The sequence below is a fragment of the Ictalurus furcatus genome, chromosome 13, assembly GCF_023375685.1.
Source record: "Ictalurus furcatus strain D&B chromosome 13, Billie_1.0, whole genome shotgun sequence".
In the NCBI taxonomy this organism is placed as follows: domain Eukaryota; kingdom Metazoa; phylum Chordata; class Actinopteri; order Siluriformes; family Ictaluridae; genus Ictalurus; species Ictalurus furcatus.
In genome coordinates, this window is record NC_071267.1 from 7415275 (window position 1) to 7436990 (window position 21716).

Here is a 21716-nt window from a genome sequence, read left to right on the forward strand (position 1 = left end):
GTGTGGACCTTGAAATTTGGCAGATCTGGGGAGATTCTGTACGGAGGAATGGTCTCAGATCCCTTGCCATATATTCTCCAACCGCATCGGGCATTATAGGAGAAGACTCTGTGCTGTTATCTTGGCAGCGGGATGTAGCTGAAAGTATTGACTAAAACGGTGCCAAGAATTGTTGCACAATATTATCATTCGCTGTAAGATCTTGCGCACGTGTCGCGACAGTTTAGCGTGAACCTGCAGAAGCATGCCCCTGGTAGCAGGTGCTTGGCTCGTTGGTCTAGGGGTATGATTCTCGCTTAGGGTGCGAGAGATCCCGGATGCAGCACTATAGGTAGACGTGTCAGCTGTCTTTCTAGCAAGGCTTCATCTTTAATTGCTCTGACAATTAACCATCCAGAACAAAATAGATGCACCAGTGGAGTACTGGGACCATGCAAGGTTCCCATTCTTGTGAACCTCTTTGGATTCTCAGCTGGAGCAGTCTTGCTTGTCCCTTTTAAGGACATGTTGAGAAAACCTGCAGGATTTCTATGAACACAGTCAATTTGAAGTTGTTCTGGAAGTTTCATGTGTGAGAAGCTCAAGTGGTGCACAAGATTAAAGCTCTCGTGAAATGGCGATGAATCCTGCCACGCACATCCTGTTGGTGTTAGTCCGTTTATCACAGGAAGCGCCTTCCTTTGATCACAGGGTTTTTGACTTCCAAAAGAAGGAACCGATTCTAAACTGTTGAAACGAGTAATTAGTAATTGCAGACTTACTTCCTGTACTAACCTACGTAATTTGGTAACAAAAACCTGCTTCTGGTCTTCATCCAATGCTCGCGAACAAAAGGAGTTGAAAGTGGATATGGTAGTGGGCGTTTCCACATGCTGACTGCCGTAGACCAATCACAACAGACTGGGAAATCTGACCAATCAGAGCAGAGTATGATCTCTGAAAGGCGGTGTTTAGAATGAGTCCTTTAGATCGGATCATTGAACGAGTCGTTTGTGACACTGGGGGGAAAAAAGGTAATGCTGCAATTTAAATTATAAGCACATTGAAGTGTTTTTTTGACCTTGGATGCATGTAAAGCTATTGTAGGAGACCTTTAAAACAAAATTAGGCACATTTCAAAACCATAATAGTTGTGCTTTAATGCACGATGTGGAAGCAAAGAACCTTCATAGAGTGCATTAAAATCGTGTAATGCACACCTAGCCCTGGATTATCCTACTTAAACCATGGTCATATGCCAGCATTGACAAGTTAAATCTATCACTGATAATTGCAGTGCAAAATTTGACTAAAAAGATCAAAAATAATGGTTAATTTTCGTTAGTTATTTTATATAACATTATAAGATATGACCCCCTTTATGCATTCGTGAAGTTTTTTTTTGGTTCATGCATTATAGGGTTAAATATCAAAAATCTAAAAGGCGTGCGTCATACCTGACACCTAGTCAAACACTTTACAGTTGGTTTTGTGACTGTACATCATTCCCTTCAAATGCTATTGAGCTTTAAATAATGGCATATTTTGTGTATGAGCCCATTCTGCAGTGAAATTCATGTCTAATTTACATGTGATTTAATAGTTTATTTTATTAAATATCCAAAATGTAAAATGTGTGCTTCACACCTGACACCTAGATTAACACTTTACAGTTGGCTTCATGACTGTACATCATTCCCTTCAAATGCTATTGAGCTTTAAATGATGGTATATTTTGTGTATGAGCCCATTCTGTAGTGAAATACGTGGCAATATTTACATATGATTTAATAGCTTATTTTAATTAATATCAGAAATCTAAAAGGTGGGTGTCATACCTGACATTTAGATGAACCCTTTACAGTTGGGATCATGACTGCTATTGAGCTTTACATTATGGTATATTTTGTGTATGGGCCAATTCTGTAGTGAAATTCATATAAAATTTACATGTGATTTAATAGTTTATTTTATTAAATATCAAAAACGTAAAATGTGTGCTTCATACCTGACACCTAGATGAACACTTTACAGTTGGCTTCATGACTGTACATCATTCCCTTCAAATGCTATTGAGCTTTAAATTATGGTATTTTGTGTATGAGCCCATGCAGTAATAAAATACATGACAATATTTACATATGATTTAATAGCTTATTTTAATAAATATCAGAAATCTAAAAGGTTTGCATTATAGCTGACACCTAGGTGAACACTTTACGGTTGGTTGTGTGACTGTACATCATTCCCTTCAAATGCTATTGAGCTTTAAATTATGGTATATTTTGTGTATGTAATACACATGCAGTAATAAAATACATGGCAATATTTATATATGATTTAATAGTTTATTTTGTTAAATATCATAAATCTAAGAGGTGTGCATTATAGCTGACACCTAGATGAACACTTTACAGTTGGTTAAATGACTGTAAGTCATTCCCTTCAAATGCTAATGAAGTTAGAAACGTGTTTAACAATGTCGTATGTAACTTTAGAGACGGTCCCTTAATTTCCGCATATGTGCGAATATCGAACGTCCAACGACGAATAAAGCTGGTTTGTCGTTGGACGTTAGCTATTAAAATAAACTGACCAGACCTCCCTGTGTTTAACACACCTTCCAGCCAATCACAATCGAGTATTCGGACAGACCATGGTATAAATAATATATACGCAACAGTTATATCAGTCCACTAATTTGATTGGTTGAACAATGTTCCAAGCGCGCCTATATTTCATATAACCGCACTGGTGAGTTTCACTGTGCGTCTCACTCCGCTCCTCTGAGTTCACCATGTAAAAATCTACTTCCTAGTTCGAAACTGTTACTACAATTGTGTTAACGACATCATCAGTGGGCATGGCAAATGAAAGTTTTCAGGAACGTAACTTTTGACTTAAAATGTGAAAGCTTGTCAGATGAAGATGGAAAGGAAGAAGGGACCCAGCTGTGCCAGAAGCACCTTTTTAACGGGAATGTACAAATCAACGTGAGGTAGCTAGTCAGCTAGCCGACATGCTATAAAGTGAGTACGGCTACTTCAAGGTCTATTTCTGCTAGCACAGCAAAAAATAAACAGAACATTTGGCTGTATTTGTCTCAAATGTCACTTACTCTATATTAATTTCTTGTTTATAGATATATGTTGTATAAAAGCAATATCGCACAAGCAAGAGTGCAGTTATACTGAATAACGGCAGACATTGCGTGTAACCGCTCTCCTTCTCCTGCGATATTGCTTAAATATAGTGGCATAGCTGTGTGATTTCAGACAGAGCCACGTTGCTTTAATGTATAACATGTCACTGCTAATAGAGCCTTTATTTGATTGTTGCATTGGGACTACATTATTGACAAATATGCAACCGTCTAAAGTGGCAGATCTTGGCTAAGACACACACACTCTCTCTCTCTCTCTCTCTCTCTCTCTACCAGGAATGCGCACATCACTACGCGCGCTCTCGCTCGTGAACGCGCCTACGTAACGGTAAAGGAAACGAGGGAGCGAATCGCATGAAGGGAGTCTACACAGCGATTTGGAACAGAAGGAGACGTTAGTTAAATAAGCCCCTCCCCCTGGAAACAGCTTCACCCCTGCCGAGCGAGGAATCTTGGGCCGCGTCCTAAACTGCATACTAACGCAATAAAGAGTGTGTCCACGGCGCAGGAAACCGTTTTCCGATAACGTTATCTTCTCGTTCAGGCACACTGACCTGAACACGGGGCTGACACCGGAAAGGAAGAAGCCTCAGGATTATCGCCCCCGCCCCTGTAAGACATCTTTAAAGTTAAAGAGCAGGATTGTGGCAGACATGTTCTCCACCGAGACACACTAAAGCCAGGGAAGGATTCACGTCTGGTAGGTTATTATGGGATTTTTCTCAAATTTTAAATACCCACATCTCTGCGCATTTTTATAGTTAATGGGAAAGCGTGGACGTTATTTGGCTCGATGTGTGATTTTTCAGCTCACATCTCAGTGTTCATCAGCTGTTGATCATTTGCTATAACTTTCCCCTAAAGAATCTTGACACTCTGTCGCCTGTAGTTAAAAAAAAAAAAATTGTGAATGCAACACAGTTGAACTAGCACACGTACATGTCTTTACACATCTACATTAGTGAAGTTTGGTCAAAACTAGTATTCAACCACTTGGAATAATGAAGCTCACCGTTCATTTAAAACTGGACAGATGTTGTTTAGTGGCTTTTATTTTCTTTCTTTCTTTTTGTTTTTAAAGTAAATGTATACACAAATCCTTTTTTTTTTTTTAAACGATGATAGGCTAATGGAAACTCTAGCTATCATATAAAGTGGTACTATTTTAGGCTAAATCCCAAATGGCTAGTTATTCCCTGTAACTTGGTGACTTGTACACCTTGTGTAGTGCACTAATAAGCAGACATTTGGGATTAAGACTTTATTAATATGGACGTTTTGTCCTAGTCCTTTGGCAGTCTGAGGCGCACACACACCCCTACCTGTGTTTACTTGCACACATTTCCGGTTCAGATGAAACCCCTGAATTGGCTACTGCTTTTATTAATGATTTACGTTGGGGAAGTCTGATTCCTGTGGCGATGTTGGGCTCATTTGCGATCTCTCAGGTGTCTTTAAAAAAAATAAAATTATATATATATATATATATATATATATATATATATATATATATATATATATATATATATATATAATTTTTTTTTTTTCACAACTGTTTTCATCTAGGGGAACAAAATGTCGAGCAGCTAGACTCACACCCTGCACACGTCAACCCATAGTCTTCACTTGCTTGGGCTGTTTTGTACCTAGAGCCACTTTATGTTCAGAAAATTGACTTAAGAAATAAACCAATATCCAGTCAACCAAATTCAATACACCTAATTTTAATAGAAACTCATTGCTTTGAACCTTATTGCAACCATGCATAGGTTGTGCATGATTATTAGTATATCGTGTGACCATAACATGTATGCAGGCTGTATACCTGTGCTAGGAACTCAATAATTGCCTAACAATCCTGGAAGTGTCACTTTTCTCACATGGCCACCTATATTTTTTGTTCTGCAGCCAATACTTGATTTAAGTTTGGTTTTGGCTTGCGGTAATAAGAGTGCAAACTAAAGTTTTTCCATACTGCTGAAAAAGGGGAAAACCTGAATTTTTAATTTGGATGGGATATATATTTACCTGGGTTTATTTCTCCTGGCCATTTTATAGAAGATAAAATATGGCATAATCCTAACTGTACATGTACAGTCAGTAAAATATTACAGATGGGACTAAAATCCCAGAGATACACTGATGATAATTACATTACCCCACCTCCCCAGGGAAAGGAACATGTTTTCTTGATGGTTGTTCTTTTTGAATGCTCACATGGCATAGTTGCAGTAGCTGTGTGTATTACCCATAATACATTGTGACCATTTATCAGTTTTCACTCACTAATGGCAGTGAGCAGTACTCTGTGTACACTGTCAATACATTTCACAGTTTTTTTTTTCCCCCAGGTGATTTGATTTCTTTTAAGAACCCTTCTTTCAACACGAGCAGTTGAGTAATACTATAAATATAGGAGGTCACATGGGCTTTGTGTGTTTGTATAAGCAGTGATTAAACAGATGACAGTCAAGCATAACCTGCTATAGATAAAACAGTATAGAGATATCGCAGTATTGGGTACAGATTGATATTTTTATAGAGTAGTAATGCTAAATTTCAGATAACATTAGAACTGCATTTAGAGCTCTACAGGGTGTCCCAAAGGCCAACACTGCATTGGTTATGTTTTCATCAGTGGGTGTTCGTGGACATCCACTTCTCAGTTGGTCCACAACACTTTTTGAATTTGTTAATAGGTTAATCAACAGTGTCATGTGTGTGGGTGTGTGTCTGATGTGCTTGCGATATTTCCTGTTAAAGTCCATCTCAACCTTGCGGCAACTTCCCGATCCAGCCATGAGCATGATTTCAATACGTTTTTCTTTTGTCAAATACATTCTTAAAGGCTATCTGGAAAAAAAAAATAGATATAATATAAACTAAGTATGAAAAATTTAAAAATTTCCCTTATGCATGTAGACTTTTGGGACACTCTGTACATTAACGTGGTACCACTGCTTTCACACTAGCAAGTGACAGTATGTCAGCGCTTCATTTCCTATGCAAGTTCACAACACAGAGGTACAGGCTGTGACAAGCAGCATTCAAGTTATGATTATGCAAAAAAAAAAAAAAATCGGTTTTATTCAAATATATTTTAAACCAAACTCCCACAGTGTTGTGTGTAAATTATACAGGAATCTGTACACATTTAACTACTAATGTCTTATCAAAATGTAATTTTTAATGGAAAAAAAATCTTTGTCGTCAGGGACAAAAATATGCTTAATCCTGTTGATTCTGCTGTGAGTTGCTCTGGAAATTATTTAATAGTAATACACAGTCAGGTTCCAATTGGTGGTAGTTTTTTCGAACACGCAGATTAAACAGATTCCTCCCGTTATCACACCGGAAAGATGTAGACCCGTTGGCCAGAGACCCTCTCACAAATTTCTGGTATGGCTTAGAAATATTAGACATAGTCTTACCCATTTAACAAGGCCTTGAGTTTTACTTAGTTACTTAACGTGTACTTAACATTATCCAGTTGCCTGGTTCACTACCACCATCTTCAGAGACACGCCTGTAGTGAGTCTGTAAACTCACTCCTGAACACACTTTCCCTGAATTTACCCGAAGTTCTCATTGACTGGTATCTGGTTGCGACAGACAGATTGACAGTAGTGGGGAATAGTGGGGAACAAAGCAACACAACCCATGTTATAACCACAACCCTTGTTCTTGCACAAGCAACTTGCACTAGCATTTAAAAACAGCTGGTTAGAGCTCTGCCCTATGTCATGACTCTTTAAAACTGTCCACTGTTGTCGTGATTGTTGTAATTATTTGTGTCTCAAATCAGAAATTGTTACCTTGCGTTCAAAAGTATTTATTAATCTAGAAAATTCATAAAACTGGTACACAAGGCAGACGTTTTAGTAGATTTGAAGGCTGCATGATAGGTTTTTAAAATTTGGAGTGTTAAGTGCAGTACTCCCTAGTTGTCATACAGCCCAGCTAGCTCAGTCAGTACAGCATGAGACTCTTAACCTTTGTGTCAATTAAAAAGTTACACATTCATTTGTTTTCAGAATTGTAACCCTGATTACAGGGTTTGTTTACATAATGCCACATATGTTTGTTTGTTTTTTTAATGAAAAAAAAAGTAATTATTTTCTATACTAAATGCTAAGCAGAATTTTTTTCTTTGATTATTGCAGTCTTTGCTATGTCAATGATTAATAACATCATTAATTTTGATGCATTCATATTTTTTATACAGTGTCATTTAAAAAAAAAAAAAAAAAAAAAAACACTCCGGTCCATAGAGGACAAAAATGTCCGTGTCAAAAATCTCATAGCAATATTTTATATATTTTCCACTTTCACTGACTTTTTTTTTTTAACAGCATCAGTTCATAACATTTATTCATTTTCAGTCTTTTAACCCTTTAAATGCTTAAATATTAATTTCCTTACATATTGCAAAAATCTTCAAAGCTCAGGAACCTTCTTTGACTCATATACATGGTGTGGGATTTGTGCTTTCCAGTACAATATAATTTCTTTATTTCAAACTGCTCACACACACACACACACACACACACACACACACACACACACATACACACACACAAATTTCAGTGCATGCATACAAACCACAACTCTGATATCCATACAAACACACCCACACAATTGTAGCTGCATCATTTATTCAGTGCTCTAATGCAGTGCTCTATAATACAGCAGAATCAGAAAAAAAGGAAAATCATGTATTTTCCCCAGAGGCTAAACCTGAGAAAGTAGTACACATTTCAGAATTAAAAAAAAAATTCAATGTTTTGAAACGTTGTCAACAAAATAAAAGCCTATTAAAACAGAATGCATGATTTTATGCTTAAATCTCACAGGGATTAATATTGCAGTTTGAATGGGTTTCAATGGGGACATTTTTATCCTTAAGGTCCTGAGTGTAACTATTTTGTGTAGCTAGTTTAAAATGGATTCATGAAAGAAAATGAGGGTGAAATATTAAAATTCCAATAAAAATACATATCTTTTGCAAAATTTAAGCTGTTTGCATTAACACAGACAAAATGATGATGATGATGATGATGATAATAATAATAATAATAATAATAATAATAATAATAGTAATAATAATAATAAAAAAGAAAGACAATGTTCATAAGTATGCACAAGGGTTAACCTCAGGGTCATGTGTTTGAGCCACATGTTGAGCAGTAGCTTTTAACAATTACCCTTGAGGGATCAATAAAGATTAGCTATCTGTCTAGAATCGTGTATAAGGATTCAATTTGAGACAAGCACTAGTTTGTTGTGGACATAGTGTCACATGGTGACACTTGAACTTGGAATTGTAAATTTAGAAGGCACATCCGTACTTGAAACACATCCACAAATACATCTACAAGAGACAAATGTGAGCAAGCAGCTCAGTGTGGTACACTTTTATAGGATAATGAATAACTTTTTTAAGTAATATATAACAATATTCAGATTTTCTTATCACGGTTCCTTCATACCCCTGGTTAATATCTAACTGGTCCTTGTCTTTGGCTCAAGGTTAGCGATTTACTGCTTGTTGTACGTGTTATTCAGTTCAGAACTCAAGAAGCCCATCGAATGATGGCAGGTGCCTGAACTCAGTTGTAGACAATCAGTACATTTACATGGACAACAATAATCCGATATTAAGACAATACTCTGATTAAGAAACTACCATGTAAACAGCGAATATTGATTACCTTAATCCGGCTAAGGTCATACTCGAAGTAAACACAAATGGAATTAAGACGTGGAGTATTCCTGTTTTAGTCACATTATCGACGTGCATTACAGACACGTAAACACCTTAATCACACTATTAATGTCGTGCGGGAGTTTTCGCCGCATTTTGCGACAGGACACATACACACATGGCAGTGCTCAACCGTTTGATGGCAAAAAAGGGAGTATGACTGCATCCGAAACCGCGTACTTACCTGCTATGTAGTAGGTGAGATACATATATTTCGGCTACTATATATTAGGTAAGTATGCGGTTTCAGAAGCAGCCCCTAGCTTCAAGCAGTCCTCTATTTGCACGTATAGCATGACAAATAATTAACTGCACTTGAAGCTTTTGTAAAGTTAAAAATGAACTGTATATGGTACCATAACGAAGACGAACTGTAGGTTGATACGTGAAATTCTGGAGGGAACGTCAGACGGCGTGGCACAGGGACGTAATGACGTGTGCCGTTAATCAATCTATGTTCTATAACATGTAAAACAGGAACATGAAAGAATAGTTTAAAAGCAACTCATGTAAACGCCTTAATCACAATATTGTCTTATTCAGAATAAGATCAATAATTAGATTATTGTTGTCCATGTAAACGTAGTCACAAACATAGATTATAAGAATCTAGGGTGGGGTGGTGTCAAGGTTAGTCATGGTGTATGATCGGATGGTGACACGACTTAACTTTTTCAAAATACCAATTACATTAAAATGCATTACTGTCTATCTGGTTTTTATTATTAGGATTCCTTTGTTAGGAGGAAACCTAATATGGTTAGTCTTCTTCGTTTTCTTCTGATTCTGATTGGTGAAAAGTTTTGCAATTTGGTATTACAAGCCACGAGTAACCCCACATGAGCCCATACGTGGCACTACAGGCCACACCCAAATTCTATGCAAGTCCAAAATGTCTGATAATTGGTATACATGCCTTATTTCTCATGGGGAACAAAAAAGCCATTGGGACCCATAAGGTCTGCCATGATAGATTTTCCAGTACATTAAAAAGTTGTCCAAAACTACAAAACTTCTCCTCATGAACCGTAGGTCCGATTGACTTGAACTGTGGTACGTGTGTGGGTTACATGTCTTTCTACAGGGTGATAAACAATAAGGAATCAAATAAAAATTTACCTAACTATTTACATATTGGTGAATTAACAACTGTTGCAGATATTTCTGTGGACTTGATCTGTGCCACACACAGACGACAATACAGTATGTTACCAGGTGCGATGGCAACCTCATATCTTCAAAAACAATGACTAATTGATTAAAAGTAATAATTTATCGCAAATGCTAAAATAATGCTTTACACATCCGCTAGTCATACAACGGATACTCCGATTCAATCACCCGTTCATATGAAGACTCTTGACAATGTTGAGTAAAAAATCTGAGAAATGGGTGAATGTGAGATGAAAAATAGATTTATTGTGAATGTCTGAGATATGCATGCTCGGCTAAATGTTCGTGCACTCTGCCAGTGGATGTCCCCTTTCCTCCACAGTCCGCGCACGCTTGGGGCCATGCACATGAATCCATGGCTTTCTCGCAAAGGGTGGGCTGACTGTCTGTTAGGCAGACATTCTGTGGCTGATTTGGCCACAGCTAATGCTAATAGAAACAGTAAACCTTCTCCAGAACCATGAACCTTGGTCATTTTTGTCAATTTTGTTCTACTGTGGCACACTGAAACTAGAGATTAGACTTGCACTTCTCAGAAAGCATGGACCATAACAGAGTATAGGTGGCAATATAGGCCATGCCTCAAAGTTGACACATTCAAAATGATGGCATTTCTACTCTGTCAGGCCAATATGTCTGAAAGTTGATATGTATGCCTTGTTGCTCATGGGGAACAAGAAAGTCTCAACAACCCATTGAGATTTTTCTCTACAATGATCATTTCTGGAAAACTACAAAAATGAACTTAAAATCTGCCATTTATCCAAATGCGTTGAAATGTATATGTGGAATACATTCCTCTACCATGTCAATTTTTAAATGGTCTGCAATCTTGAGGAGGAATCCACCATTATACATTGCTGTATGTATGTATGTATGCATGTATGTGTGTATGTGTGTGTGTGTGTGTGTGTGTGTGTTTATTTAATAATTGATCCAGTGGTCCCTAACCTTTTCATGTCTGGCTCTGCCTCCCCAAACATAAAGGTTGGATTTAACAACCCCCAGACATACCCCTGATTCACACTATAACAACTTCAGTTTCTTGGCACAGGGGGCACGAGTTCTCTGAAAACACTTTGCATGTTTAATCCATTACTGTTGTAAACACTTCTAAAAACCTCTGTTGCCGCTTGTAGCATGTTTGTAACTTTATCATACGTGATGTCGAAAATGAGAAAAGGAAAACATACAATTAAGTGTTTGATCTTTTTGTTTTTTGTTATATATCCTATACAAGGATGTGCAGAGACTTTTATTACAAAATACATCTTTTGTATGAATGTTTCCCTTTAATTTTCATCAAAGGTTTGGGTGCTTTTTTAAATGGTCGGTTAATACAGTAATACAGTAAACTCAAGATAGTTCTATGCTACTGTGCAAATTTCAAACCATACCACCACTACTAGAAACTGTTAAGTAGAAATGAGTTCTCATTCACATGAAGTTGCTTCCTGGGTGGTCTGTTTTCTGTTTCCAGTTACATAAGTTCCTTTCGGATGTTAATGGAAAGACTGAGACCTGCAAGCTTGTGGAAAGCACGTGGTCCTAATATAGCTGAGTACTTCACTCGTGTGCAGTTGTGCAAGGTTTCCTGTTTTACATCGCCTGTGGTTTGCTGGTTTGTTATTTGGTTGGCTGATTTAGGTTTGCCTTCCTTGTCCTGTCACATACTGTGACTAGATTTTTGTTGCTCTTTTGCTTGAACGATGTAGTGTTGTTCTCATTGGTCTGGTTCACAGTGCAGATTAACGCTTGTTTCAGGTCGAATATGGAAAGTTCCTCCTATTACATATAAGTCACTGTATGTGAGAAGCGATCAGTAACGGGGAGCAGCGAATAAAGACATCCCATGATCTTTAAAGACAGAACTTCTTTTTGAATGTAATTAAGGCCCAACGTCACAGCCCTTGAGCGTTGCTAATAAGATTTCCTTACAAGGAATTGGATCAGGACCTTCCTGCCTTTTGGAAAGGCCTAATTTGGAAAAACATGCTATCAATTAGGCTAGTCACATGAGGTTTCTGAGGGTGTGCCAGTATCATATCGTAGTATCCTAGTTTCATTTAGTGTAATTTAATAGTCAAAGCAAGATGTCTTTTGCTCTTGTCAGTTTGGGGAGTTTGCTTATTTATTACAGAGGTTGTTATATTTTCTGATACAGTTGGGGAAATAACTATTGAACGCGTCAACATTTTTTTTCAGTAAGTATATTTCCATTGAGGCTATTCACATGAAAGTTTCACCAGACGTTGGTATTAACTCTGCTTGTGACTTTCTGCCCAAAACCCTCTCGCAATCTGCAATCGATTAGCGACCGACGTTTAGTAGTTCCCACTCAGCGTGGCGCAAGGTCCCTTTCCAGAGCCTTCACGCTAACTGTTCCTCAGTGGTGGAATGAACTTCCAATCTCAATCCAGACCGCAGAATCTCTCACCATCTTCAAAAAACAGCTAAAGACCCACCTCTTACGTGAACACCTAACCAACAAATATATATATATAAAATTGCACTTACACCTCTACTCTGTGCACTTTGCTTCTTCTGGAACTCAATTAATGGATCTTGTATGGTAGCACTACTTGTATTGTTCTCTGCTTGATCTATCGCTTTGCTTGTATTGTTCTCATTTGTAAGTCGCTTTGGATAAAAGCGTCTGCTAAGTGAATAAATGTAAATGTAACTCAAAATACACACACACAAAGAAATCCAAACATTAATTAATGAAGTTATGTGCAATAAAACGGAATGACTCAGGAAATAATTATTGAACATGCTAAATGAAATTTATTTAATACTTATTGGAGAAGCCTTTGTTTGTAATGACCACTTCAAGACGCTTCCTGTGTGAAGAAATTAATCGGCCGCAGTATTCAGGTGTGATATTGGCCCATTCTTCTAAATGTATTGTCTTTAAATCTTGTTCAATTTGATTAAAGTCCAGGGATTAACTAGGCCATTCTAATACCTTGATTTTTTTCTCTGAAACCAATTGAGCGTTTCCTTTGCTGTATGCTTTGGATCGTTGTCCTGCTGGAAGGTCCACCCACATCTCATCATCATCCTGGTGGATGGCAGCAGATTCTTCTCAAGAATCTCCTGGTAAAGGCCTCCATTGATCGTTCCTTCAATTATATGAAGTGTGCCAGTACCATGCGATGAAAAATAGCCCCACACCATGATGCCTCCACCTCCAAACTTCACTGTTAGTATAGTGTTTTAAGGGTGATGTGCAGTGCTATTTCTTATCCAAACATGGTGTGTGGTATGACAGCCAACAAGTTAAATTTTGCTCTGGTCTGACCAGACTACACTTTCCCACTATTTCATAGGCTTGTCCAAATGAGTTGTAGCAAACTTTAAACGAGCTTCGACATGCCTTTTCTTTAGTAATGGAGTCTTGCGGGGTGAGCGTGAGCAGTGGAGTGCATTGTCTATTGTTTTCTCTGTGATGATGGTACCTGTTGCCTCTCCAGAAGTGTTTCTGGAGCTCTTTCCGAATGGTCCTTGGCTCTTGGGCTATTCTTCTGACTATTCTTCTGACTATTCTTCTGACTCCCTGGTCAGAAATCTTGCGAGGAGCTTCTGTGCATGGCCTGTTGATGACTGAGTGATGTTGCTTCCACCTGCGGATAATGGTCCCAATGATGCTTACTGGAAGAGCCAGAAGTTTTGAAATGCATCTGTATCTGATTCCATCAATATGTTTTGCAACAATAAGATCGTGAAAGTCTGGGGAGAGCTCTTTGCTTTTACCCATTCTGCGATGATTCTTGTGTGACACCTTGGTAACAAAAAGCAAGTTCTATAAGCAAGTTTTATAAACCATCAATTTACTAACCCAGCTGATATTAATTGGCACAGATGGGAGGTATAATTACTTTCTAACTACTTATGGATTTGAGGTGGTTCCTTGCATTATATTGCCTTGGAGAACTTTTTTTTTTATTTTTGTTTTTTTTAAAAAGCTTGTTCAATACTTTTTCCTGTGTCACATAACTTTATTCGTGGACTTTAATGTTGTGAATTTTTTATATTTGCAGATTTCTTGAGTTAATACTGATGTCTGGTGAAAATTTCATGTGAATATCCTCATTGGAAATATATTTACTGAAAAAAAATGTTGATACTTATTTCCCCCACTGTGTAATAAACAGAATTTGTGGTTATGTTACAAGTTTGATCAAGATTTGTTCATAAAAGTGTGGTTTATTCGTCAGTGTCATTTTGTGGATAACCAAGTAAAGTAATTTGCACCCGAGATGTGTAATGTGCTAGCTCATTTTTATGTGAGGAATGATTTGTCATAAAAGCATTTGAAACCACAAAATTACATGGGCTACTTGTTCTCTGCTGAAATCATTGTGCTACTCAAGACAAAGGTGTTTATTTGCTAAAGGTCCTTTGTGCAGAAGAAAGCAGACAGTAGACTTTGTACTTAAAACTCATGGTCAGTATATCTCTATACCCGCAGACTTGAAACCAGACTCTGCAATTAGTATAGGGGTTGAACAGTGGAAAATCCTGCTCGTCCAGGGAATTGAGCAGGGCTTTGAACTTCGCACTATATGTGTCCTGTTCATTTTCATTCACATTCTCTTCAACTCTGACCCCAATTAGAGGAAAGTAAAAGGCCTGTATTTGGCTTCATTGTGCTTATCTGTGATAATAAGCTGTGTGTAGTTAACAGTTTGTGCCTGTTTTCTGAGAGGTTAGAGCTTTTTATCTGTGTCCCACAGCTTTTATATAATTCATTTAAATCAAAACTCATTTTAGTTAACAGGTCTCATTACACGTATGTCAAGTGGGCTGGACCAAATAAATCCCTTTAGTAAACAAGTAAAACATCAACTGCTTGAAGGTTCGTTGTGAATGCACAAAAGTATTGATCATTTATCAAAACAAATACAGTGACTTTGACCGTGGCCTGATTGTTGGTGCCAGATGGTTGGTCTGAGTATTTTAGAAACTGATTATTTCCTGGGGTTTATACACACCACAGTCTCTAGAGTTTACACAGAAGTAGTAGATGTGTCTGATGTACACTTCCAACTTCAATCTTATTTTTGTTGCTGTAGCAACGCTTCAGAGTTACATGCCTAAAGTGCATGCCTCATGTGAAAGAGGAACATTGTAACAATACAAACACAGGATTAAATACACCTATTAATACTTAATATTTTCACATATCTTGTGTGATTGGAAGAAAAATAGTGCTTTTTCAGAAGTTATCGATGAATGAATGTTTTATCCTGAAAAACTAAAATAAAATGATGAAATCATGCATGTTGCTGGTTGGGTTGATATTGTGTCAGAGCCAAGCTTCTTCTGTAGCTAATTTACCATTATCAGGGTTTAGCTCGTTCATGGTAATTGGATTCAGCCTTATGGAATGTGTGTGTTAAGGAATTCCTGGAGGACAGAGAGTGATTCAGTGTGTGAATAGGGCTGTTGTGGCTTGTCTTCTACTCAACAGTGATGGTGTGTTAGCAAACTCTGTTTGACCCACTACTATTTCTTTTTGCAACGTTCTATTCCCCTGTGAAACTCCAGTAGTTTAAATAAAGTAGATGTTCATCTTTAGTGTTTCAGCTGCTACCATTTGAATGACTTCACATTGGTTAGGCTTCTGTTTGCAAAAATGGAGCAATAACTTAGCATTTGTCTCATATTTAGTCATTAAATAGGGCCAGTGATGTGGTGGCTCAGTAGGGAATTAAGTCATCTTTGAGAATAAGAAAGGCAAAGAAATAGGCCAGTTAATTATGCAACCTAAAGACGCTTCTATAAACACTTTTAAATATTCTTCCTCTCCAAACTGTGACGGTCTCTGGTGCAGACTGTTTTTTTGGCTTGATGACATTATGGTGGCCAACAGACAGCACAGGGCTCTAAAGTGCAAGAGGGTGGCTGTGTTGGGAATTTGTATTCCCAATATATGCTGAGCTATTTTTGGGATGTAAATAGCCTACCTGTCAAAAATAACCATCACCTCTCGCACTGTACTTCACTGATCAAAAGAACAAAAAAAGATTGGGAACATACTCGGGAATGAACTCAGGACAATCCTGGCTGAGGAGTGTAGTTTGTGTTTCTTTTAAGAATCGCTTCTGTGTAACAGGTCCAATTGGAAAACATGCCTTGACATTGAACTCCAAACCAAAGACACCAAGTGTCAAGTTTAGAAACTCGCTTGTTCAACGCTCACTATTGTAGATCTGTATATTCTGCCTAAGGTCCTTAGGCTCATGATGGACTCTTTGGAGCCTCAATAGCTACAGTACTTTATCATCCAGTGTGAAAGGAGAATAACACTGCGGTGGTATTCTTCGCCTCATGTCATCTCAAGGTCATATATGAATGGCTTCTGCTGTTATAATCAAGATAATTAAGAATTGCCTTGTTTTGTAGGTGTTCCATTAAATGAAATATATCCAGTATTTGGGTCATTTTGGTTGTTTCATGGTTAGTCACGTTGTATGGTTAGACGGTTACCTCACCACTGACTTTTTAAAAATATCTATTAACCTTTTAACAGTGTCTACCTATTATTTATTAATGTATTTGTTTGTTTATTTATTTTCTCTCCCTAAAGGACTCAAGCAACCTTCAGTTCTCTGCACAGACACGACTGTACTGAAAACCCTTTGACTCTTTAATACACTACTGTTGTAAACACGTTGCTACCTCTGCTGCCACCCTTAGCGTGTTCATAACTTCATCCTTCACAACGGCTATCAAACTCTTAGTCACTGATCTTGTAATCGCAGCACATACCTAAACAAAAAAAAAAACACCTCTTTCTGTACGTTAGATTTTTAGATTCATTGTGCTTCCTTTGTTCACAGCCGCTCTGTCTGCCAGTTTATAAAGACAATATGATAAATACTGACCGTGTAAGAGATTATATGGAAACATGTTCTCAGAAATGATTGATAAGAAAGAAGAACAAATTAGAGCATATTTATTTCCTTTTTTGTGTACAAGGAAGGAAGGAAGTGCAAAGACTTTCCTTTAATCAATATTTGTAGACCAGGTTATCACACTGTGAAAATATCCAACCATAATACTCCTGCTTCTGGTATTTGTGTCTTGGCTCATGGGGCTGATAATCTGGGATGGGTGAAATTCAATACCGGTGAGAGTCAGATGTGTATTGTGGTCTCGCTCACTTTTGTATGTTTTTTTTTTTTTAAATTAGAAAGAGAATGCTGCTTTAGAAAAACACACTCCCTATGGAACAGGATAAACACAAGATGAAAAATGAGCTTGGAGTGTTCTTTACAACAGTGACTTAATGCCTTCTGAGGTGGATTCTTCTACTCTGACACTAGGAACTGCATCAATGTTCCACCTGAGCATCAGGCTCACAGAAATGCCATGCACGCCGTTCCTGAGAAGAGCAAATATTTCCAGTCAGAGAATGGCCCTACTCAGAAAGACAGAACTTGACCAGCAGTCTTGGCAACCAACAGAGCGAGTAAATATATTCTTGTTCGCTTACTCATAAGAGGTATACATATTCAACCCCTTTCTTGTTACCAGGCAACTAGCTAACAGCTTTAGGCCAGAACTAGAGCACCAAGTACTATGTTGTGGAACATGTTTGAGCCAATCTCAGTGAGGGGGTGGGGCATATGAGGGGGGAGTGAGCTGAGAAACCCCGAGCACTTGAGGAACGGCCAGCAGTTTTTGAGCACATTGAGAAGCACAAACAGCTACTTGTAGCCAGGACTGATGTGAGTTTGAACAAAAACTTTTGCTTTCTGGAGAGAAAACCTGCAGAGAGTGAAAATAATTGAAGTGTAGTATACAAAGTGTATGTAGTTCTTATATACACAATACACAGGTAGGTGTTAATTGTGCTGTTAACTTAATGAAGTTAATTATTAACTTGGGGGATGTTGAAAATAATGTGTCCGTTATTCAGCTGGTTGTGTGAGTGTACAGTATGTCCATGACCATGTTCAAAGTTTAACTGCTTGTAATGTTAGACATGTGAGTGTGGGATAGTAAATGTAAATTAATAAACCTTGTGTATATAGGATATAGGTGTTTATGTCTTTGCTTTCTTGCTTCAGTGAAGACGTTATATTAACGGGAGTTTCAGAAAAGTCCCCTGACTCTTCTAGTTTGAACTTACAGGAGAGTATGATTCCTGCTGGTTTATTTATTTAGGTTTAGAAGATGGACCATATAAAGTCTCTCTTTAAATAGTGGTTGATTACTCCCTTGGTGTTGAGTTCTCGTACCAGTGAAGGAAGAATAACAGACAGCTGTTGTTATATTTTCTGTTCTTCGAGCATGTCTTGTGAGAAACTGGTGTCTGTACGTTTTCATAGGATGTCACACTAACGTAGTCTCTTCTGAGCTCTTTTAAAAAGAATTTGACATCAATCACTTATCACATTCTCAGTTGTGTACATCACAAACCTCTGGTTGCACAATTTCAACATGTACCATGTAATGCGAATCACTATTAACCACAGCTGAAAAACATGAAAAAACACTTCTCCCCCGCCGTGTTAAAGTGATGGCTGCATGACATAGGCTTTCCTGTGCCAAAACTAAAATGTTTTTTATAGTTTTTCTTCTCCACAGAATTGACTTTTAAGAGGAAACTACACCCAATGTGGAGTACCTGAATGCTGTTGAATGTCTCGTTACCACAAAACAAAACAAAACAAAAACCATTGAGAGAGTCCAGTGTAATCACTCTCTTTAAAGGAAGGCCACCAAGAAAACAACAAAAAAACAGTAAAACTGCTAATGGGTATGAAATGTAGTGCAGTGTTTTAGCTGATAGTAAAACACTAGTGCAGAGCAAGCTGTGTAATAGAAAGCAGATGTGTGGTGGGGAGACATCCCTTCCCCCTGTTCCTTGAACAGACTTGTAAACAGACATGCCACACCCTGGCTAAGGCACTCACAAGTTCTTTGAATTCTTCCAAGTGGAGGCCATGTGCTTCAGCTTAAAAGAGGTTAACCAGTAAACACTTCTCCAGCTATAGAGTTCGAAGCTGTGTGGCTGGTAGATGTTGTTTCACCTTTTTGAGTAGTAAGCTGTCTGCTTTTTTTTCCCAGCAGAAAATTACTTGGGTAATGTATTCCACAAAACTTTCCTGTAAGACAGCATTAACTAATGTGCATATGACCTGTTTTCACTTTAGGTTTAAGCCTCAGCATAATTCTCTGTTTGACTCATGCTTCTCATGCGTCTGCAGTCATTTTGTGCTTGTGGCAACCTGTAATCCAATTTGTGTTTGCCGTTTTCCAGTTTACCTGGTTAGTGTGTGTGATTTCAGTTAGATCTTTAAATAAACTGACTAATCATTGATTGTTTAACAAATGCAGAGAAATTCTGTTGATTGTATTTATTTATTAATGTAGGGGTTGCATGCAAATGTATCCAATATATGCTACATGGAGTTTTACAGTACAATGGATGTTACTAGTCATTGTAACTGTGGTTTAAGCCTCAACGGTCCACAGTTGCAAGATTACAACATTTATCAATATGACCTAATTATGTCATTTGAATAAATTTGAAGAAAAACTACAAATCCCAGGACCACACAGCAATATGTTTTTATGGGCAAATGTGAGCACTACAGCATTACCATCATTCTGTTTTCAAATAACGTGGCACTCAGTTGCGGACAAAATTGCCATATTTCCCTAGCAAGTATATTGCATAAAGTTTTTTTTTTATCTTAAAATTGTAAGATGTTTAGTGAATTTAAAAAAAAAAATTGTTTTGAGTATCTCTGTGTCGTAGAGATGTTTTGTTAACTTCCCCAGATTTGCTTTTATTTAGCCCTCAACACCAATGAATACAGTATGCAGAAGCCTGGAATCAGTCATTATTTCATCAATTTATTGTCAACATTTAATGTGATTTTATCTTCTTATTTTTAAACATTGCATGGGTTTTTTTTTTGCAATGTTTTATATCGAAGTATATAGTAATATAACATCATACAGTCACTTTGCCATTTTATACCTTTTATCCCCTTGCTCATATGTTCTTAAATAGGGCCACAAAAACCCTAGACCCTTCTCTGATACTGATCGAACTGAGATTATGTTGTACTTGTGTGACTTGATATGCTGGTATTTTAATCTTATGACCATGGAGATATAAGTGGTATTATAACTGGAGTTCCCAAAGTAGCTAAATTCCCTTTATAGCAAGCTAGCTCACATTGATTTGTACATTCCCATGAAATGTGCTTCCGGTAAAATTGGTGGCCGTTCTTCCTTGTCTTCATCACCTTCATCTGATGAGCGTTGCTATTTTAAGTTATATTCCTGAAATATCTTGTTTGCCATGTCCACTGATGATATCACTAACACTACTATATTAAATGTTTTCAACTAGAAAGGGAAATTTTGTGTAGTGAAGACAGATGAGCAGAGTGATACAGACAGTGAAACGTCCCAGTGTGGTTATAGGAAATATTTGGAATGCCCCTTGACCAATCAAATTAGTGGACTCGAAGTAACTGTTGTATAATGTGCAATGTTAGACACTTATGTTTGAAGAGGATTATCATGTACTCATTCATTTCTATTAATCTGTATTTATACATTAAATTGCTTGCGATATGTTATTACATTATGTTATCTAGCACCATTTAGCCCAGTCAGTTAGGATTCTGGGAAACCAAAACATAGGCCTAGGCAGTGCGTTGGAGCTATCACTTGTGTGGTGGGCTAACTAATGAATTTATGACAGTGAAGGGGAAGAAATTCCTTCTCAATAGTTTACAAGCCATCCTAATTTGTTCAATCACTAGAAATGAACACCAAGACCAAAATGTAAACAATTTATGAGAAAATTTTGGTCATTTTGAACATAAATTTACTGGGATACATTGTGTTTTACACAATGGATTAGATATTGTTTGATTGGATACACCTGAACAGCCAAACCCTGATTATGATATGGTTAACATGTTTTTAACTTTGCTTAGTTTTTTTTTTCTTAAACCATCTGTCTTTTCTTTTAGGAGATGATGACCAGTTGACATCCAGAGCCACAGACATCTACAGCTGTTTTCAGCCTCTGTACTTCTGCATGATGAGCATCACTGGAGGAACACTGTGCATCCTCTAGCACTCTACGCTGGTCCCTTCATTCCGTCTCTACAGGTTGCCTGGGGACGGGCATGAAGAAAACAGCGCAGTGGTCCGGGGAAGAGGTCACCATTGAGCTGCGCATGGAGACTCATGTGAATGGCCATGCTAACGGCCATGCTGCCGGCGACAAGAGTAAGACTACGTGTAACGTCTTGGTCAACGGTTTTCATAAGGAAGTTGTGCGAATTCCAATCCCTGGCCCACCTAGCTCTTCATTTCCCACTGAGTGGGGCAAAACTGCCGTGGCCTTGTTATATGCCATCTGCTGCTTTATTTTAACCACCGTAATGATCGCTGTAGTCCATGAGCGTGTGCCTCCCAAGGAGGTGAGCCCTCCATTGCCTGATAAGTTCTTTGACTTTTTTGACCGTGTAGAGTGGGCTTTTACCGTGTGTGAGATTAATGGGATGATTCTGGTCATCTTATGGATCGTACAGTGGAGTCTCTTGAAACACAAGTAAGTTTTCTTTTAAAAATAATAGACACTTTTGAAGT

General features: G+C 37.8%; 1 protein-coding gene across 10 annotated transcripts in view; it reads left to right on the plus strand.

The window, feature by feature from the left end:
- The first annotated feature begins 2559 nt into the window (after positions 1 to 2559).
- Positions 2560 to 21716, plus strand: part of sgms1b (sphingomyelin synthase 1b) — a 30254-nt gene continuing 11097 nt past the window's right edge. For 4 of the 10 annotated variants that reach the window (XR_008387500.1, XM_053639893.1, XM_053639892.1 and 1 more), the window contains exons 1-3: positions 2561 to 3008; positions 3419 to 3842; positions 21092 to 21678. Coding sequence is in view for 9 of the 10 variants with exons in the window: in XM_053639893.1 (XP_053495868.1) it covers positions 21251 to 21678 (428 nt within the window). In the remaining variant the exon portion in view is untranslated. Of the gene's footprint in view, positions 3009 to 3418; positions 3843 to 17280; positions 17560 to 17710; positions 17929 to 21091; positions 21679 to 21716 lie in introns of those variants that run through there. The other 6 variants (XM_053639888.1, XM_053639889.1, XM_053639887.1 and 3 more) reach the window with 6 other exon arrangements.